The sequence below is a fragment of the Chlorocebus sabaeus genome, chromosome X (genome assembly GCF_047675955.1).
Source record: "Chlorocebus sabaeus isolate Y175 chromosome X, mChlSab1.0.hap1, whole genome shotgun sequence".
Classification (NCBI taxonomy): domain Eukaryota; kingdom Metazoa; phylum Chordata; class Mammalia; order Primates; family Cercopithecidae; genus Chlorocebus; species Chlorocebus sabaeus.
Genome location: NC_132933.1, coordinates 111,206,758 through 111,223,716, shown reverse-complemented (window position 1 = coordinate 111,223,716; position 16,959 = coordinate 111,206,758). Strand labels below are relative to the sequence as shown.

Here is a 16,959-nt window from a genome sequence, read left to right as displayed (position 1 = left end):
ACGCACGATGGAATATTACTCAGCCTTAAAAAGGAAGAAAATTCTAACACATGCTACAACATGGATGAACCCTGAAGATACCATGCTAAATGAAATAAGCCAGATTTCACTTATATACGTGGTACTTAGAGTAGTCAAATTCATAGAGACAGAAAGTAGAAGGGTGGTTGCCAGGGACTAAGGAGAGGGGTGAATGGGAGTTAGTATTTAATGGGTACAGACATTTAGTCGGGGAAGATGAAAGAGTTCTGGAGGTGGATAGTGCTGATGGTCGTATAACAATGTGAATATACTTAATGTCATTGAACTGTACACTTAAACATGGTTCAAGTGGCAAATTTTATGTTATATGTACTTTACCACAATAAAAAAGACCAAAAATTGATGTTAAAAAAGTGTCAAAAAGCTGTGAATTTTTGGAAATGGCAAATATGTACTTGAATGTAGAAGGAATGAACTAAAATAAGTTGCTCTGAGGTGTCTTCCATATTGAAAATACATAAAATTATGTAATTCATAACATTTTCAAACAAAAATCACAATTTGGACTTCTTCCATAAGGCACAACTACACGCTGGTTAATAAAACAGTTCTTGGGAGAAAAATCCATATTTAGTATTTTTGAATCCGTGGTAAATTCTTAGCCACAAAGCTAAATTTTAATTTAGTGTAATGGCCCTGTGAAATCTAGTGGGATGATAGTAAATTCATATAGTTGTACAACCACCATCTCAATCCAGTTTTAGAACATTTCCTTAATCCCCCCAAATTCCCTTGTGTCACATCTAAGAACTCTTTGCCTAACCCAAGGTAATGAAGATTTACTCCTATATTCTTTTAAAAGTTTTATAGTTTTAAGCTCTTAAAGTGAATCTATGATCCATTTTGAGGCAATTTTCTTTTGTGTATGGTATGAGACAGGGTCTAAGTTCATTTTTTGCGTATGGATCTCCAACTGCTCCAGGACCATTTGAAAAAAAACGACTATCCCCTTTTCCATGTAATTGCATTGGCAATCTTGTTGGAAAAAAATTGACCATAAATATGAGGGTTCATTTCTGGACTCTTTCCTGTTTCAGTGATCTGTATATCTATCCTTATGCCAACACCATACTATTTTGATTATTGTAGCCTTATAGGAAGTTTTGAAATCAGTTATCCAATTGTTTTCTTTTACAAAATTGTTTTGGCATTTCCATATAAATTGTAGGATCACCTTGTTGACTTCTACAAAGAAATCCTACTGGGATGTTGCTAGGGACTGCACTGAATCTATAGATCAATGTGGAGAAAAGTACCATCTTAACAATATTAAGTCCTCCATTCCAACAGTATATTTCTGTTCATTTATTTAGATCTTTCTTTCGCAGCTTTTTTTAGTTTTCAGTATACAAATTCTATATTATTTGTTTGATTTATTCCTATTTTATTCTTTTTATAATATTGTGAATATTTGTTTATTTTTGGGTTATTTTTTGCTCACATATAGAAATTTAGATAACGTGTGTATATTCATCTTGTATCTTGTGACCTTGCTAAGCTTGCCTACAATGCTATTAGATTTTTTGTGGATTCCTTAGTATTTTCTACATGCAAGATAACATCTCTGGGAAAGGATGATTTTACTTCTTCGTTTCCAATCTTCATGCCTTGAATTTCTTTTTCTTGTCTTAACTGCCCTGGCCAGAGTCTCTGGGACAATGGTGAATAGAAGTGGGGAGTGGACAATCCTCATCTTGTTCCTGGTTGTATCAGTTTTCTATTGCTGCTTAACAAAGAACCATATGCTTAGTGGCTTTTTTTTTTTTTTGCTAAGCTTATTGACATTTACTTACGTTAAGAAAGAAGAAAAAATACTTTGAGAATATTCACAACATATGGTATTTCTAGCTTTCAGATATTTTGTTTCATGTAGTACTTTTACACTGACAATAATACTTCAAAACACGGAGGGAAACAGATATGGGAGGTTTTGCCCATCCAGTTAGAAAACAGTGGAGAGACACTCAAATTTAAAGTAAGCAGCAATGCACTTCAGTCTACAGCCCCAGGAGGCAAGAAGCACAAAGACCACCACAACTGGGCTGGGGCCCACTATGCAGCTGGTTTCATAATTGCCAAAGCTGACTCTTGAGACTGGATGGGGCCCTGAGAAATTACTAGTAGCTCATCCTCTGAAGGTCCTCAGATAGGCTTTATTATTCTAGACATTTAAATGCAAATTGACTGGACTACAAATTCTTGGGAAACTTAGCATTGGCATTTCCTGATTGGCAATCTTTTTAAATATCCAAACCTAACATTGTATTTAACTTACTTCTCAGACCCCAAATTGCTCAAAAACATTATCACCAGATTATTGTAGAAGTTCCACCTTTTTCCTTTAGGAAACTTCTGAGTTCTAAAAATAAGCTCTTCTAAATATGGCTACTAATTTAATGTCATCTCAAAAAAGCAAAATAGTAAATCAAGAATTGTAGTTTTCCATGGCTAACTCCAGGCCAGAGGGAAAAATGCTAACTCTCCCTAAACAGTAAAAAATTATAATAAAGATGTTGGCCATACAAAATATGAAAGGTTCCAAGTATCAGTTAATTGCTAATGAAATATTTAAAAGCTACTAAGTCTATTATAAAAGTCTACTTATAAATTAATATTATAAAGACTTCTAAATTAATTGCTACTGCAATTTAAAAAATCCATCAATAAATTGCTATATTAATCTAATTACCCATTATATTTTCAGAAACCATAATTTTGAGACTTCCCACAAAAATAATCTTAATTAGGTGGGGCATTTACTATGGAAACAGCAGTGAGTAACAAATGCTAACAGCTGTTCAGAGGTATGACAGATGGCCAGTTAATGTTTAAAACTTAGTTGTCAAAGTTTGGCGGAGAGATGTGTCATTTAACAATGCTTTGTAACACTGGTGATTTACAAACTAAATAGTTATTCTTTTAATAGGAAAATTTATACTAGAAACTGAGAAGACTGAAAACTACTACCAAATAATATTTGCGAAATGCTTTTTATCTGAAAAACGTGGTTTTTTAGTCCATCAAAAACTCACCCACCCACTGACCTTTCAATGTATCACATACAAATTCCAACTCTGATTCAAAGTATCATTACAAGACATAAATAACACTTTAACACACCAATTTCCAAGAAAGCATAATTAATGGATGACAGGGTAACATTTCATTATTTTATATTAGATTTGTGTAATTTGCACTCACATGTAAAAAATTAATTCAGGGTTAAATCAGTTTTCCATGCTGTACTGGGTTGAATATTGTCCTTCACTCAAAATTTATGTTTACCCAGAACTGCAGAATGTGACCTTGTTTGGAAATAAGTGTCTTTGGAGATGTAATTAATTATGAAGATGTCATACTGGATTAGGGTGTCCAATGACTGGTGTCCTTCTAAGAAGGTCATGTAAATACACAGACACACACGCACAGAGAATGACATGTGATGACGGAAGCAGAGACTGGAATGATGCATCTATGAGTCAAGGAACGCCAAGGATTGCAGGCAACCACCAGAAACTGGAAGAGACAAGGAAGGATTCTTCCCTGGATCCTTTGGAGGGAGCATGCCCCTGCCAACTCCTTGATTTAGGACTTTCCAGCCTCCAGAACTATGAGAGAATCAATTTCTGTTGTTTTAAGCCACGCAACTTGTGGTACTTTGTTATGGCAGTCCTAGCAAACTAATGCCAAATTGTACTTTACTAATTGATCTATACATTTCATATGAAGATCATCTTAGCACCAGTGCTTTTAATTTTTAAATACAGGCATACTGCAACAAGCTGGACAAAGCAGTTACTCATGCCTCTGTATTTCTTCCCACAAAATGAGAAGCTACCTATGTGTGCCAGGTTGGAACTACTTGGATAGCAAATATTTAGAGTTTTCTGTATCAGTTTCTAACTACAGATTTAACTAAATGTGTTTTACTCAAATTCAAAAACTTTCAGAAAGCATTTCCCTTTCAGTAGAATCACAGTACTTCTCCATTTTAAAGTAAATGTTTCAGTTTGGCAGTTTTGTTTCCTCTAAACAAATTCTAATAATGCTTCTTCAAATTTTGAGCTTGTTATTATTTTAAGAACATGACTAGAAAAAATAAAGTCCTAGATAATCTTTAGTTTTTCTTGGGAACTTAATTCTGTTTCTTTTTGTCAGTCTTAAAATTATGGCTTCATACCTAGCTGTTTACAATGTTATTGAGTTAACAGGAATAACATAAATATAGTAAAGATATTTCCTAAAATGGCTCAGTGGGATTAATTAGCCTTAATTAATCCATGGCCCATAAAACTATGCCCCCTGGGTGTCCCTACTTGGAATCCTTAAAAAGGAATTCATGCCAGGGGCAGTGACTCATGCCTGTAATCTCAGCACTTTGGGAGGCCGAGGCAGGAGAACTGATTGAGCCCAGGAGTTTAAGACAAGCCTGGGCAACATGGTAAGACCTGTCTCTTCAAAAAAAAAGCTGGGTGTGGTGGTACACCTGCGGTCCAGATACTTGGGTGGCTGAGGTAGGAAGGTGCTTGAGCTCACAAGGTCGAGGCTACAGTGAGCCAGCCTGGGAGACAGAACGAGAGCCTGTCTTAAACAAGAAAGAAAAAACAAACACAAAAGGCAGAAGAATTCATGTTGATTCTACAAAACAAAACAATTCCAAATCAACCATGGTATGTGGAACATAGGAAGAAAGAAAAATGAAAGGCCAAATTTTTTTTTTTTTTTTTTTTGACACAGAGTCTTGCTCTGTCTCCCAGGCTACTATGCAGTGGTATGATCTTAGCTCACTGCTACGTCCACCCCTGGGTTCAAGCGATCCTCCTGCCTCGGCCTCCCAAGTAGCTGAGACTACAGGTGTGCGCCACCATGCCTAGCTAATTTTTGTATTTTTAGTAAAGACAGGGTTTTACCATGTTGGCCAGGCTGGTCTCAAACTCCTGACCTCAAGTGATCCTCCTGCCTCGGCCTCCCAAAGTGCTGGGATTATAGGAGTGAGCCACCGCGCCCAGCCTGAAACTCCAAAGTTTTAACAGCTGCTTGTCAAGAGTTGGTCATAGCTATGTTCCTTCCTTAATGTATACCATAAACATTTAAATATTAAAAATTTTTAAATGATTAGATTTCTCTATATGGCAGTCAGTTGAATTCTTCATTGATTATATTATTAAAATGTAGCCTGTTAGCCGTGAAATGGGCTTAATAAGCCTTATTTATGGGATGTAGGGTATGAGGGCACATTCTAATGATGGTTTATTTCATTCATGATGAATAAGCTTTCATTCATTCATTCATTCATTCATTCATTCATTCATTTTTGAGATGGAGTCTCGCTCTGTTGACCAGGCTAGAGTGCAGTGGCACGATCTCAGCTCACTGCAATCTCCACCTCCTGGGCTCAAGTGATTCTCCTGCCTCAGCCTCCTAAGTACCTGGGATGATGGGTACCCACCACATTTTTGTATTTTTAGTAGAGACGGGTTTCACCGTGTTGGCCAGGCTGGTCTTGAACTCCTGACCTCAGGTGATCCGTCCGCCTTGGCCTCCCAAAGTGCTGGGATTACAGGCGTGAGTCACTGTACCTAGCCTAAACTTTCATTTAGAAATAGCTCAGTTTGGAGATTCAGAACCACATGCATGCAAATATTGTCCAGGGCTTGGCCTCACAGTCATTAATTTGACTGGAGTTCGTATATGGCACCTGCTTCCAAAATTCAGAAGATACTGCACCTTTTTTTTTTTTTTTAGAGATAGGGTCTCACTTTGTTGCCCAGGTTGGAGTGCAGTGGTGTGATCATAGCTTACTGCAGCCTTGAATTCCTGGGCTCAGGTGATCCTCCAGTCTCAGCCTCTGGAGTAGCTGGGACCACAGGCATACATCACCATGCCCAGCTACTTTTTAAATTTTTTGTAGAGATGGGGTCTTGCTTTGTTGCCCGGGCTGGTCTTGAGCTCCTGGGCTCAAGTGATCTTCCCACATTGATCTCCCAAAGTGCTGGGATTACAGGTGTGAGCCACTGCTCCTGGTCTTATACTGCATCTTTTTAACAGGCATGGTTCATTTCCAGTTCAACAGCTCCTCTTTCAAATTGACCTGCACTGACAGGACAGGTACCAATAAGGCAGATACTTCTTTAGGTTTATAATGTAAACAAATACAAAGGAAAGTTAAGTATGTTTTTCTCACTAACATCTAAGAATCTCCTCTGAAATTGTGACAATTTATACCAAACAGTGCAGCAGTTATTCCAAATGAATGCTTTCTGTGAGGTCCGAGATGTTCACCACTGGGGAGTGAGTGGCAGCCTGGCTCAGTCTGAAAGTCCAGTTTGTGTCTGAATAGCTGCCCCTTTCTTTGTGTAAGCCAGTAATGTTCCTGCTTCTCCCCTACAATCTCAAGCTTGATGTGCTCAGATACCTTGTTATATCAATAAGAAAAAATACAACTTTGAAACCAATTTGGGCTTCTCTTAGTGTTTAAATTACAAAAAGTCTTTGTTACAAAAAGTCCTTGATTCAAAAGGTCAGTAAATCTACCTGGCAATGACCTAACCACTGACCACACTGAAATAAACAAAATCTCCACACACTGCTGCAGCCTTTTCTAAATATTTCACTAACTAGTTCTAGTAAAGGGTATAAACTTCTGTGGGAAATTCACAATTGTGAAAACTTTCTGCAGCGATGACAGTGAACAGATACTACTTAAGATAAATTACACTAAAGAGAAGACCCAATTCCTTATCTTCCTGAGCACATTTCTAAACTATGTTCCCCAGCTCTCACATCCAGGTGGGCACGTGACTAGCAGTTGCCAAGGAAGGTGAGATAAACCCATTTCCAAGCTTGACCCTGCAAGATTCTCCATGTTCTCTCTTCTCTCATTTGCTGGCTAGGTACAAAGGATACAGTAGACGATTCCAAGACCCTGGGAAATAGCCATGTGACCTAGTGGAAAAGACCTCCTTCATCTACCTGCACTGGACTGTGAAGTGAGCAAGAAGTAAATTTTTATTCTGTTAAGCCACTCAAATTTTAGAATCACATGTTATAATGGTTAGTCAGCCCTAATTAATATGTACACTATATACAAAGGCCAAACTCGGTATGAAAATCTGATAATTAATTTGAACTGACCACATGTGGGGAAAGAAGCAACTGTTAGATACCTACGGCTGCATTTAGTGTGAAGCTGAAGCATAATGCAACAAACACTCTTAGTCGAGCTTTTCCCAAACTGGTCCTCATCAAAACAGAACTCAACAGGATTGTGAATAAAAGTTCTGTGCCTAAATTAGTTTGAGAAATGCTGTTAAACAAAATTAAAAAGGCTTCTTTCCTTTAGATCATCTCAGCTGTCAATATACCAATGCCCACTGTGCATCTGTATAAAAAGACTAAAGAATGTAGCATTTCCCAAACTTATTTAGTCAATAAATAATTTAACCACTAAATTTAAGATCTACTTCCCCTTCCCACCATGGCAACACCCATAGCCACCTCCCAGAGCAATGTACTGTGGAACACATTCTGGGAAATTTTGCTTTAGTTTCATTTACATCATATGGTGAATTATTCAGCACCAAACAGTTCTAGGCACCCCAAAACAAGTATGATTCTCTCATTAAGGGAAGGTTTTTCTTGTAAAAAGACTAACATGTTCAAATACCATCAAAACCACCCAAGAGTTTTCACTGTTGAAGTGAACCAAGTTCTCTAAGAAAGGTATTTTACTTAAAATGTGACTGAAATGAAAATGATCAGCTTCTGTTTTTTCCTTTGTATCCCAGTCTGCTGTCAGTGGAGCCTGTAATATTTAAAGACGGAATATACGCTTATGTTTTAAGGAGAAGACCTTGAGTCTGTGGAACAAAACCATGTTAAATATTAAATGTGTGTGGGAATACAGCCTATTGTACAGTATCTCATTTGCTTTTCTCTCTCCTATACTCATGCTGGAGGTATGTTTTAAAGTAATGTGCAAAGCAATAAAAAGTAATCACAGCTAACCTCAATGGATTCTTCTAATAGAAATATAAGATAATTCAGTAAAGCAGGTTTGTACTCTACTGTTTTTAAAAACTAACATATCACTTGCATGCATTATGTACATATAATTTATAAAGATATATAATTTTTTCCCCATTGAAGCCTGCTAGGCTCTGTTGTATTTGTACTGTACATATACTGTATTTCTTTTTTCTTTTTTTTTTGAGATGGAGTTTCACTCTTGTTGCCCAGGCTGGAGTACAATGGAGCAATCTTGGCTCACCGCAATCTCCACCTCCTGGGTTCAAATGATTCTCTTGCCTCAGCCTCCCAAGTAGCTAGGATTACAGGCATGCACCACCACAACTGGCTAATTTTGTATTTTAAGTAGAGACGGGGTTTCCCCATGTTGGTCAGTCTGGTCTCGAACTCCTGACCTCAGGTGATTCACCCACCTTGGCCTCCCAAAGTGCTGGGATTACAGGCATGAGCCACTGTGCCCGGCCATATACTATATTTCAATCATGAATTTTTGATGGATGATTTCCCACATTTCTCATAGACTTAAGGCAACTGAAAAGGATTGTTATGATAGACATTTGAGAATTCATGTAAAGTAAAAAGGTATGCTAAATATTCAATTTTTTTTTTTTGAGACAGAGTCTCGCTTTGTCACCCAGGCTGGAGTGCAGTGGTGTAATCTCGGCTCAGTGCAGCCTCCGCCTCCTGGGTTCAAGTGATTCTTGTGGCTCCGCCTCCTCAGCTCAGTCCTAACTGGGACTACAGGCATGCGCCACCACGCCCGGCCAATTTTTGTATTTTTAGTAGAGACAGGGTTTCACCATATTGGCCAGGATGGTCTCGATCTCCTGACCTCCTGATACACCCGCCTCGCCTCCCAAAGTGCTGGGACTACAGGCGTGAGCCACCGTGCCCGGCCAGTATTAAATTTACTAAAAAACAAGAATAATAAAAAAACAGACTTACATCTAGTAGTGTGTGAAGATGCTGATCCTGGAAAACACTGTGTAGAAAATCTAGGTCCTTTTCACTGCAGTCTGTAAGTGCGTGAATCTCTTCCAGGCTGTCCAGCACCTGTGAGACTGCTCCTAAGGGGGACAAACAGAAAAGAAACAGCCAGTACAGAAAGTCAATGTCAGACTAACTTTTGTAACCTAAATGTTACATTTAAGAACAATGAATTCATATCAGAACTTCAAAGGCTAGTGTCTTTACTGAAGGATAGACTTAAATGAGTTTCATATCATTTAAGGACAGAGCATTTTCAGAGAGTTCATGTTCTTACCAATGCATTTGTGTGCTCTTCATTTTTCAAAGGAAACTGCAGCTTATCTTATTTGAATTAATGAAGTTTATCAAGTATAACTGAAGCACTAGAAGATCTGGACACAGCAAGTTTTATGTCAGGAAGAGAGTATGGGTTTGAGGACTCCAAGATGTTTTGAAATATTATAGAAACAAGATTGGCCTTTTACCCAGGTGCATTCCATCAAGAACCGACGGTAAAGCCAGCTGTAGATACAGGGAACAGATCTTCAACTGGGAGCTCCTGCTGCCTAAAATAGGCTTCTTACATTTTAAGACTCAAACTTGAGTTAACAAAAATCCCAGTCCACTCCTTTTTTTCCCTTTACATACAGACTTAAGAGACCCAAAATCATTCTCATTCTGTCTTACTCTTACCCTTCTTATTCAGAAGATAAAGACAAAGTGTAGGTACACTGACACTTCCAAATACCACATTAAATTTCAAGGCAAATCATTTTTGTAGGGCAAAGCAAATGGAAGTGCCATCACAAGTTTCTTCTCATAACCAGGAAATCAGGCAGATGTCAGTAGGGAAAGATACATAATGAGGAGTAACAAAGCCATTTTACACAGCCTTAAAAAAATGATCAGCCTCTTTTACACTGCAGGCAATATGCAGAATACACATACATACTCCACAAAAACAGAGCCCCAAGGAGCTAAGCTTCAGAACATTAGTACACAGTAGAGAAACTCTAAGAATAAGTGCCTCATTGCACATTTAAGTCTTTGGATAAGCGGTTCTCAACCAGGCGCAATTTTGTTACTCAGGTGGACGTTTCCCAATGTTTGGAGTTATTTTTGGTTGTTACAGCTACAGCTGGAGGGCGGCTATTGCTATCTAGTGGGTAGAGGTCAGGGATGCTGCTAAATATCCTACAATACCCAGGACAGCCCCCACAACAAAGAATTATCTGATCCAAAATGTCAGTAGTGCTGTGGTTGAGAAATTCGACTTTTGATTAAGATAAAAATCTTCATGCTCCAGAACTGTGTTTCTAATTCTTCCTGTCTTAGACCTCATCCATTCTCATGCAATTATTGGTGAGGATATATATCAGTACCACTTTTCCAGAAAGCAATCTGGTAACATATATCAAAAAGCCTTAAAAATGTTCATGCACTTCGATTTAGTAATCCCATTTATGAAAATCCACCTTAAGGAAAAAAATGGAAGATTTATATATAATGATATTATCATACAAAATGGAAAATAAATCTAATAGAGGATGATTACATAGGTTATAGAATATCCATATAATGGAATATGTAGCCAAATGAAAATTGTTTTTGAAGAATTCCAAAGACATAGAAAAATCTTCATGATATAGAATTCAAGAAAGCAGAATGCAAAACTAAATAAACTCTATATTCCAAGTTATGATAAAAAAACAAACAAAACATATATACAAACTCAGGAAAAACAAAAAACAGAATGAAACACAGCAAAAGTGTTACAGTAGTTATCTTTACTGTCTTATTTCTATTTCATTCTGTTCTTGTCTATACTTTCCAAGTTTTTCTACAATAGCAAATAAATAAATAAATAAATAAATTGCTATATAAGCTACTGATTTTTGTAGCTCTATTTAATTATGTTAAAGATTTGGGTCTTAAGCCACATACTGTGTGGTTGTCCACATGGAAATTATTGTAGTTATTTTTTAAAATTTGACTTTTTATTTTGAGATAATTGTAGATTCACATGTAGTTGTAAAAGAATATAACACAAAGGTCTCATGTACCCTTTACCCAGTTTCCTCCAATAGTAACATCTTGCAAAACTGTAGTATAATATCACAACCTGGATATTGACATTGATACAGTCAAGCTATAAAACATTCCATTACCACAAGGATTCCTCATATTGCCTTTTCATAGCCATTCTCATTCCCCTCCTACTCTATCCCCTCCTAACCTGTGGCAACTACTAAACTGTTCTCCATTTCTACAATTTTGTCATTCTGATAATAAATGAGGCTCCTATTCTGGGCATACTGCCTATGGGGAAGCCCTGGTCTGCAAGGAGGAGTCCCTCTAAAAATTAAAAAATAAAATAAAATAAAAAGAATAAATGAAATCATACAGTATGTAACCTTTTGGGACTGCATTTTTTCACCTAGCATAATTCTCTGGGGCTTCATCCAGGTTGTTGCGTGGATGTACCAGTTTGTTTGACCATTCGTCTGTTGAAGGAACCATGGGTAATTTTTTTCTTTTTGAGACACAGTCTTGTTCTGTTGCCCAGGCTGGAGTGTAGTGGCGTGATCTTGGCTCACTGCAACCTCTGCCTCCCAGGTTCAAGTGATTCTCCTGCCTCAGCATCCTGAGTAGCTGGGATTACAGGTGCGTGCCAACACCCCCAGTTAATTTTGTATTTTTAGTAGAGATGGGGTTTCACCATGTTGGTCAGGTTGGTCTCGAACTCCTGACCTTGTGATCCGCCCGCGTTGGCCTCCCAAAGTGCTGGGATTACAGGCATGAGCTACCGCGCCTGGCCTGGATAATTTTTTTTTTTTTTTTTTTTTGAGGCAGAGTCTTGCTCTGTTGCCCAGGTTGGAGTGCAGTGACACAATCTCGGCTCACTGCAACCTCCACCTCCCGCACTCAAGTGACCCTCCCACCTCAGCCCCCTGAGTAGCTGGGACTACAGGTACGCGCCACCATACTCAGCTGTTTTGTATTTTTTGTAGAGATGGGGTTCTGCCATGTTGCCCAGGCTGGTCTCGGACTCCTGAGCTAAAGCGATCCTTCTGCTTTGAGCTCCCCAAGTGCTGGGATTACTGGCATGAGCCACCACGTCCGGCTGGATAATATTAAATTTTGAATTATGCCTGCCAGGCTATTGGTATCCTTTCACTGAAAACATTAAGTGGATATTAAGTGGGATAAAAGAGATAAATGGCAGAAATCAGTCCTCATCTCCCCTCTTATTCCTAAAGAGGTATTAACCTAATCTACTTCCTTCTACCTGATCTTCTCAGGATTTTTACTTTGTTCAGAGTGCCCCCCTCCCTCAAAAAATCTGGAAATTAGTTAAAAGCCAATTTTCTCTTCATCCCTTATTGAAAGCCTTGGAAAGCAAGAGATGATGTGAAGAAATTAGTCACAAATGTCCCACTGAACCCCTGACCCCAGCACGTCATCAACAACAGAATTGAATGATGCTATGTTTATCAAGTTACTAAAGCCAGTTCTAAACTTCTGGACTTATGAAACCACAATAACAAAAATACTAATCAAGTGCTTTTTTTGTATATTAAAAAAATCCACTGATACCACAGAAACCTAATTATCATCTTCACTCAGTTATCTTAGTGTAATCTTATTTTATTTTATTTTGAGACAGAGTCTCACTGTGTCACCCACACTGGAGTGCAATGGCATGACCTCAGCTCACTGCAACCTCTGCCTCCTGGGTTCAAGCGATTCTCGTGCCTCAGCCACCCAAGCAGCTGGGACTACAGGCTACCATACCCAGCTAATTTTTGTATTTTTAGTAGAGATGGGGTTTCATCATGTCGGCCAGGCTGGTCTTGAACTCCTGGGCTCAAGAGATCCACCTGCCTCAGCCTTCCAAATTGCCGGGACTACGGGCGTAAGCCACTGTGCCCGGTCTCTTACCAGCATTGCTCGTGCTGGTATATAGTCTATACGTAGCAGTTTATTAATAATATAAGATTAAAGCAAAAACAACCTTTTATCAAGTGAATACTAAGATGGTCAGTCTCAAGACTGGGAAGCAATTTTGGCTGTATCAGACCAGGGATGTATCATTTGTTGGTCTGTGAACTTCCCAAGTGCTCCATGCCATTCCTGTACCACCAGCGCACTCCATGGGTTACTTATGCGTGTGCTTGTTCACCCTTTTTTCCCCTGAGCTGTAAGGTCCTTAAGGCAGCTCTTTATTTTATTCATTTTATAATATCTATAAAGTATGCACTGAATTAAGCACTTAAGGAAACACTAACAGCAGCTCCCAATTCTTGAGTGTTTATTATGTTCCAGGAACATCCTCAGGACAACATGGTAAGGCAGATATATTATCCCACCTTCTAGATAGGGAACTGAGCTTCAGAAGGGTCATGGAAGGCCATAGCTAGTAAATGGTGGAGCCAGGACTCAAACCTGGGTTTGTCTGGCTTCAAAGTCTATGCTTTGCCTAACTTACTACACTAATAGGCTTTGCTAGGAAACATACGAGAAACCTTCAACAGCAAATTGTGTGGTTTATGCATGAATATGGAGGTTGGAAAAGAACTTGAACAATGCCCTATTGGGTCAGACAATAACCAAAATATTTATTTTTATTTTTTTCCTGAGACAGAGTTTCACTGAGTTGCCCTGGCTGGAGTACGGTGGCATGATTTCAGCTCATTGCAACCTCCGCCTCCTTGGTTCAAGCAATTCTCCTGCCTCAGCCTTCCAAGTAGCTGGGATTACAGGCACACACCACCACATCCAGCTAATTTTTTGTTTTTAGTAGAGACGGGGTTTCACCATGTTGGCCAGGCTGGTCTTGAACTCCTGACCTCGGGTGATCCGCCCACCTCGGCCTCCAAAAGTGTTGGGATTACTGGCATGACCCACAGCTCCTGGCCCCAAAATCTTTATTGAATATTCCTGCTTTTTGCTAGGTACTAGACAGGGGCTTCAGAGAAATCAGAGATGTGATCCCTGGCCCTGAGGAAGGGGCTCTCAGACTGATGTGTGAAGTAGGCATATTATATCCTGAAGTAAACGATATAAAAGAGGTAAAGACAAACTGACACACAGGTTGCCTAGGGAGGAGTTGTGGAGCTGCAGAGAGGAGGTGGATGAGCAGGAATTCACCACCCCCACACAGGATCAAAGCTGTGTTGACAGAACCAGCAGATGCTTTGCTGGAAAGCACAAAGGTATCTATTAGCAGGCATTTAGAGTAGGCAAGAACCACAATTACAACAGGTCTATTAAACCTCCTTGGATCTGTCACCTCTTCTGAACTGATTTATAGTCTTATCTTGTACCCAAATATGATTAACTTGATGGGTTCTCAATCATGAAAAGAAGCATTTCCCTAGTTGTACTCAAGTTGTCTATTTTAAGCTCTGAAAAGTGCCCCCATTTTTAAGTTTCTGTAATTAGGTAGAAAAATTATAGAGTTTTTATTCCATTTCTCCTTCATCTTTTCAAATGGAATAAATACATATTTTTGGCTTAACCTCAAAATCTGTCTTCACCCTTGATCATTTTAACACCTTCCATTAATACCTGTTCTAGTTCCGTTATTTCTTTCTTTGGGTATGACAAACAGAACAACAGAACACATTCTTGGTTGGATAGATTTGTGTATAATTGATATCCGTAGTTCAGTACCAACCATCTAAAAGTCCCATGGTGTTTCAATTCATTGTAAGATATAAATAGACACAAAGACACTTCGTGGGCTTTTCCATTGCTATTGTTTTAGATTTTAAACCCCGAGGCACTAGTGATTATTAATATAACACATGCAGCATATGCTAACTAAACTCTTACTAGTTTTCATTTTGTAGATCAATACTGTCACATATAAAAGAGCTATTTATTTTTCTCAAAGACTAAAAAGGCTGTTTTTCCTATAAAACCTCTGAATAAACTTGTAACTATCTTGAAAACAAAATCAATCAATAAAAAGTATACAAGTTCACCTCAGAGGGCAGTTGATTTAATGGTAGGACTCTAGGTATTCTATTCACCTCTGTATTCTGGGGTGTACTTTGCAAAGTGCTTTGTACCAAAAGACACTTCATAAAATGGCCCTTGATTAAAATGATGTTTTTCTGAGTAAATTCTGAAGAACTGAAAACAAAGTATGAGAAAGACTTAACCACAGAAAACAATTCCTTTTATAGTACTGTTTTCTTAAAGCCACAGTTGAAATTATTTTCATACTTATATTTGTATTAACAGCTTATAATTTCCAAAGTGCTTTTACACTCACTACCTTATGTGATTCCACAATAACCCTGTCTCTGCAGGCAAGTGTTTTTTGCTTTTTTGTTTTGTTTTGAGACAGGATCTTGCTCTGTCGCCTAGGCTGGAGTGTAGTGGTGTGATCTTGGTTCACTGCAGCCTCGACCTTCCGGGCTTGAGCAATCCTTCCACCTCAGCCTTCCAAACAGTTGGGACTACAGGCATGCTACCATGCCTGGCTAATTTTTTAAAAGTTTTTTGTAGAGATGGGGGTCTCTCTCTGTTGCCCAGGCTATTCTCAAATTCCTGGGCTCAAGCAATCCTCCCGCCTCAGCCGCCCTAAGTGCTGGGATTATAGGCATTGAGCCACTGTGCTTGGTCAGCAAGTGTTTTTATATTTGAAAAACCAGAGGCTCAGTAGGGTTACATAACCTTTCCAAGGGCCACAGGCAATGAGCAGAAGATCAAATCCTAGAATCCAGGTCTGTGACTCCTAATTCAGTGTTCCTTCCATAACAGACTGTCCCCCACCCCCAAAATCATGTTTTATCCTCAGCAATGCACCAGAATGATTTGCATTTGGTAATGAGGTGATGTCCAATTTCTTTTGCTTTTTTTTTTTTTTTTTTTTTTTGAGACAGAGTCTCACTCTGTCGTCCAGGCTGGAGTGCAGTAGCGCGATCTCGGCTCATTGCAAGCTCCGCCTCCCGGGTTCATGCCATTCTCCTGCCTCAGCCTCCCGAGTAGCTGGGACTACAGGAACCCGCCACCACACCTGGCTAATTTTTTTTTTTTTTTTTTTTGTATTTTTAGTACAGAGGGGGTTTCACCGTGTTAGCCAGGATGGTCTTGATCTCCTGACCTTGTGATCCACCCGCCTCGGCCTCCCAAAGTGCTGGGATTACAGGCGTGATGTCCAATTTCTATTCTCTCTTTAATCTCAATTTGATTTACCATATAAGGTTTTGTACTAGCCCTCAGTCCAAACTTCCACATTCATGAACTTATTAGATATTATAATGCCCTGCCTTCAGAATAGTATTTTGTTTTCATAATTCATTTGGCAATAAAGTTTATATCTAAAAATCAGGTTTATAATCATACTTTTTTTTTTGGTTTGTTTTTTAAATAGAGATGGAGTCTCACTATGTTGTGCAGACTGATCTCAATCTCCTGGCCTCAAGCAATCCTCCCATCCCAGCCTCTCAAAGAGCTGGCAAGGCCTGAGCCACCATGTCTGGCCTGCACATTTTAACTTTGAACACTTCTACCTTTTCAAATAATCTCACCAGTACAAACAAGTTTTTCAAAAGTTTTCTGCTACTATTATGAAATAATAGTCAAAAAAAGCATAAATATGTCAACTGTTTAAAAAATGTTTCTAAGTCTATTTCTTTAGAGAGGAATACGCTTTTAAGGTCAATAAAAGCTTTGAGTCCAGAATAATTTCATTACAAGAGTGGAAGTCTCATAAAAAGGTTGACCAAATAAAAATAACCCAAAAGGAGGACAGAAAAATAAACAGTCAAATGTTTAGACTAAAAAGTTCTCAGTGTTAAAGTAGGCTGAGCATGTCTTAAAAGTTTTTCCCCTTACATTTTACTACGAAAAGCTTCAAACATACAGAAAGTTTGAAAGAATCGTGGCCACCACCTAGATCCTACA

The 16,959-nt window shown here is 38.7% G+C and overlaps 1 protein-coding gene across 11 annotated transcripts in view; it reads right to left on the bottom strand.

Annotated features, from left to right (window-relative positions):
- The window catches only part of CASK (calcium/calmodulin dependent serine protein kinase), a 401,324-nt gene that overhangs the window by 85,790 nt on the left and 298,575 nt on the right, over positions 1 to 16,959 (bottom strand). For all 11 annotated transcript variants that reach the window (XM_037992948.2, XM_037992954.2, XM_037992955.2 and 8 more), the window contains one exon: positions 9,016 to 9,137. In XM_037992948.2, coding sequence (XP_037848876.1) covers positions 9,016 to 9,137 — 122 coding nt within the window. The remainder of the gene's footprint in view (positions 1 to 9,015; positions 9,138 to 16,959) is intronic.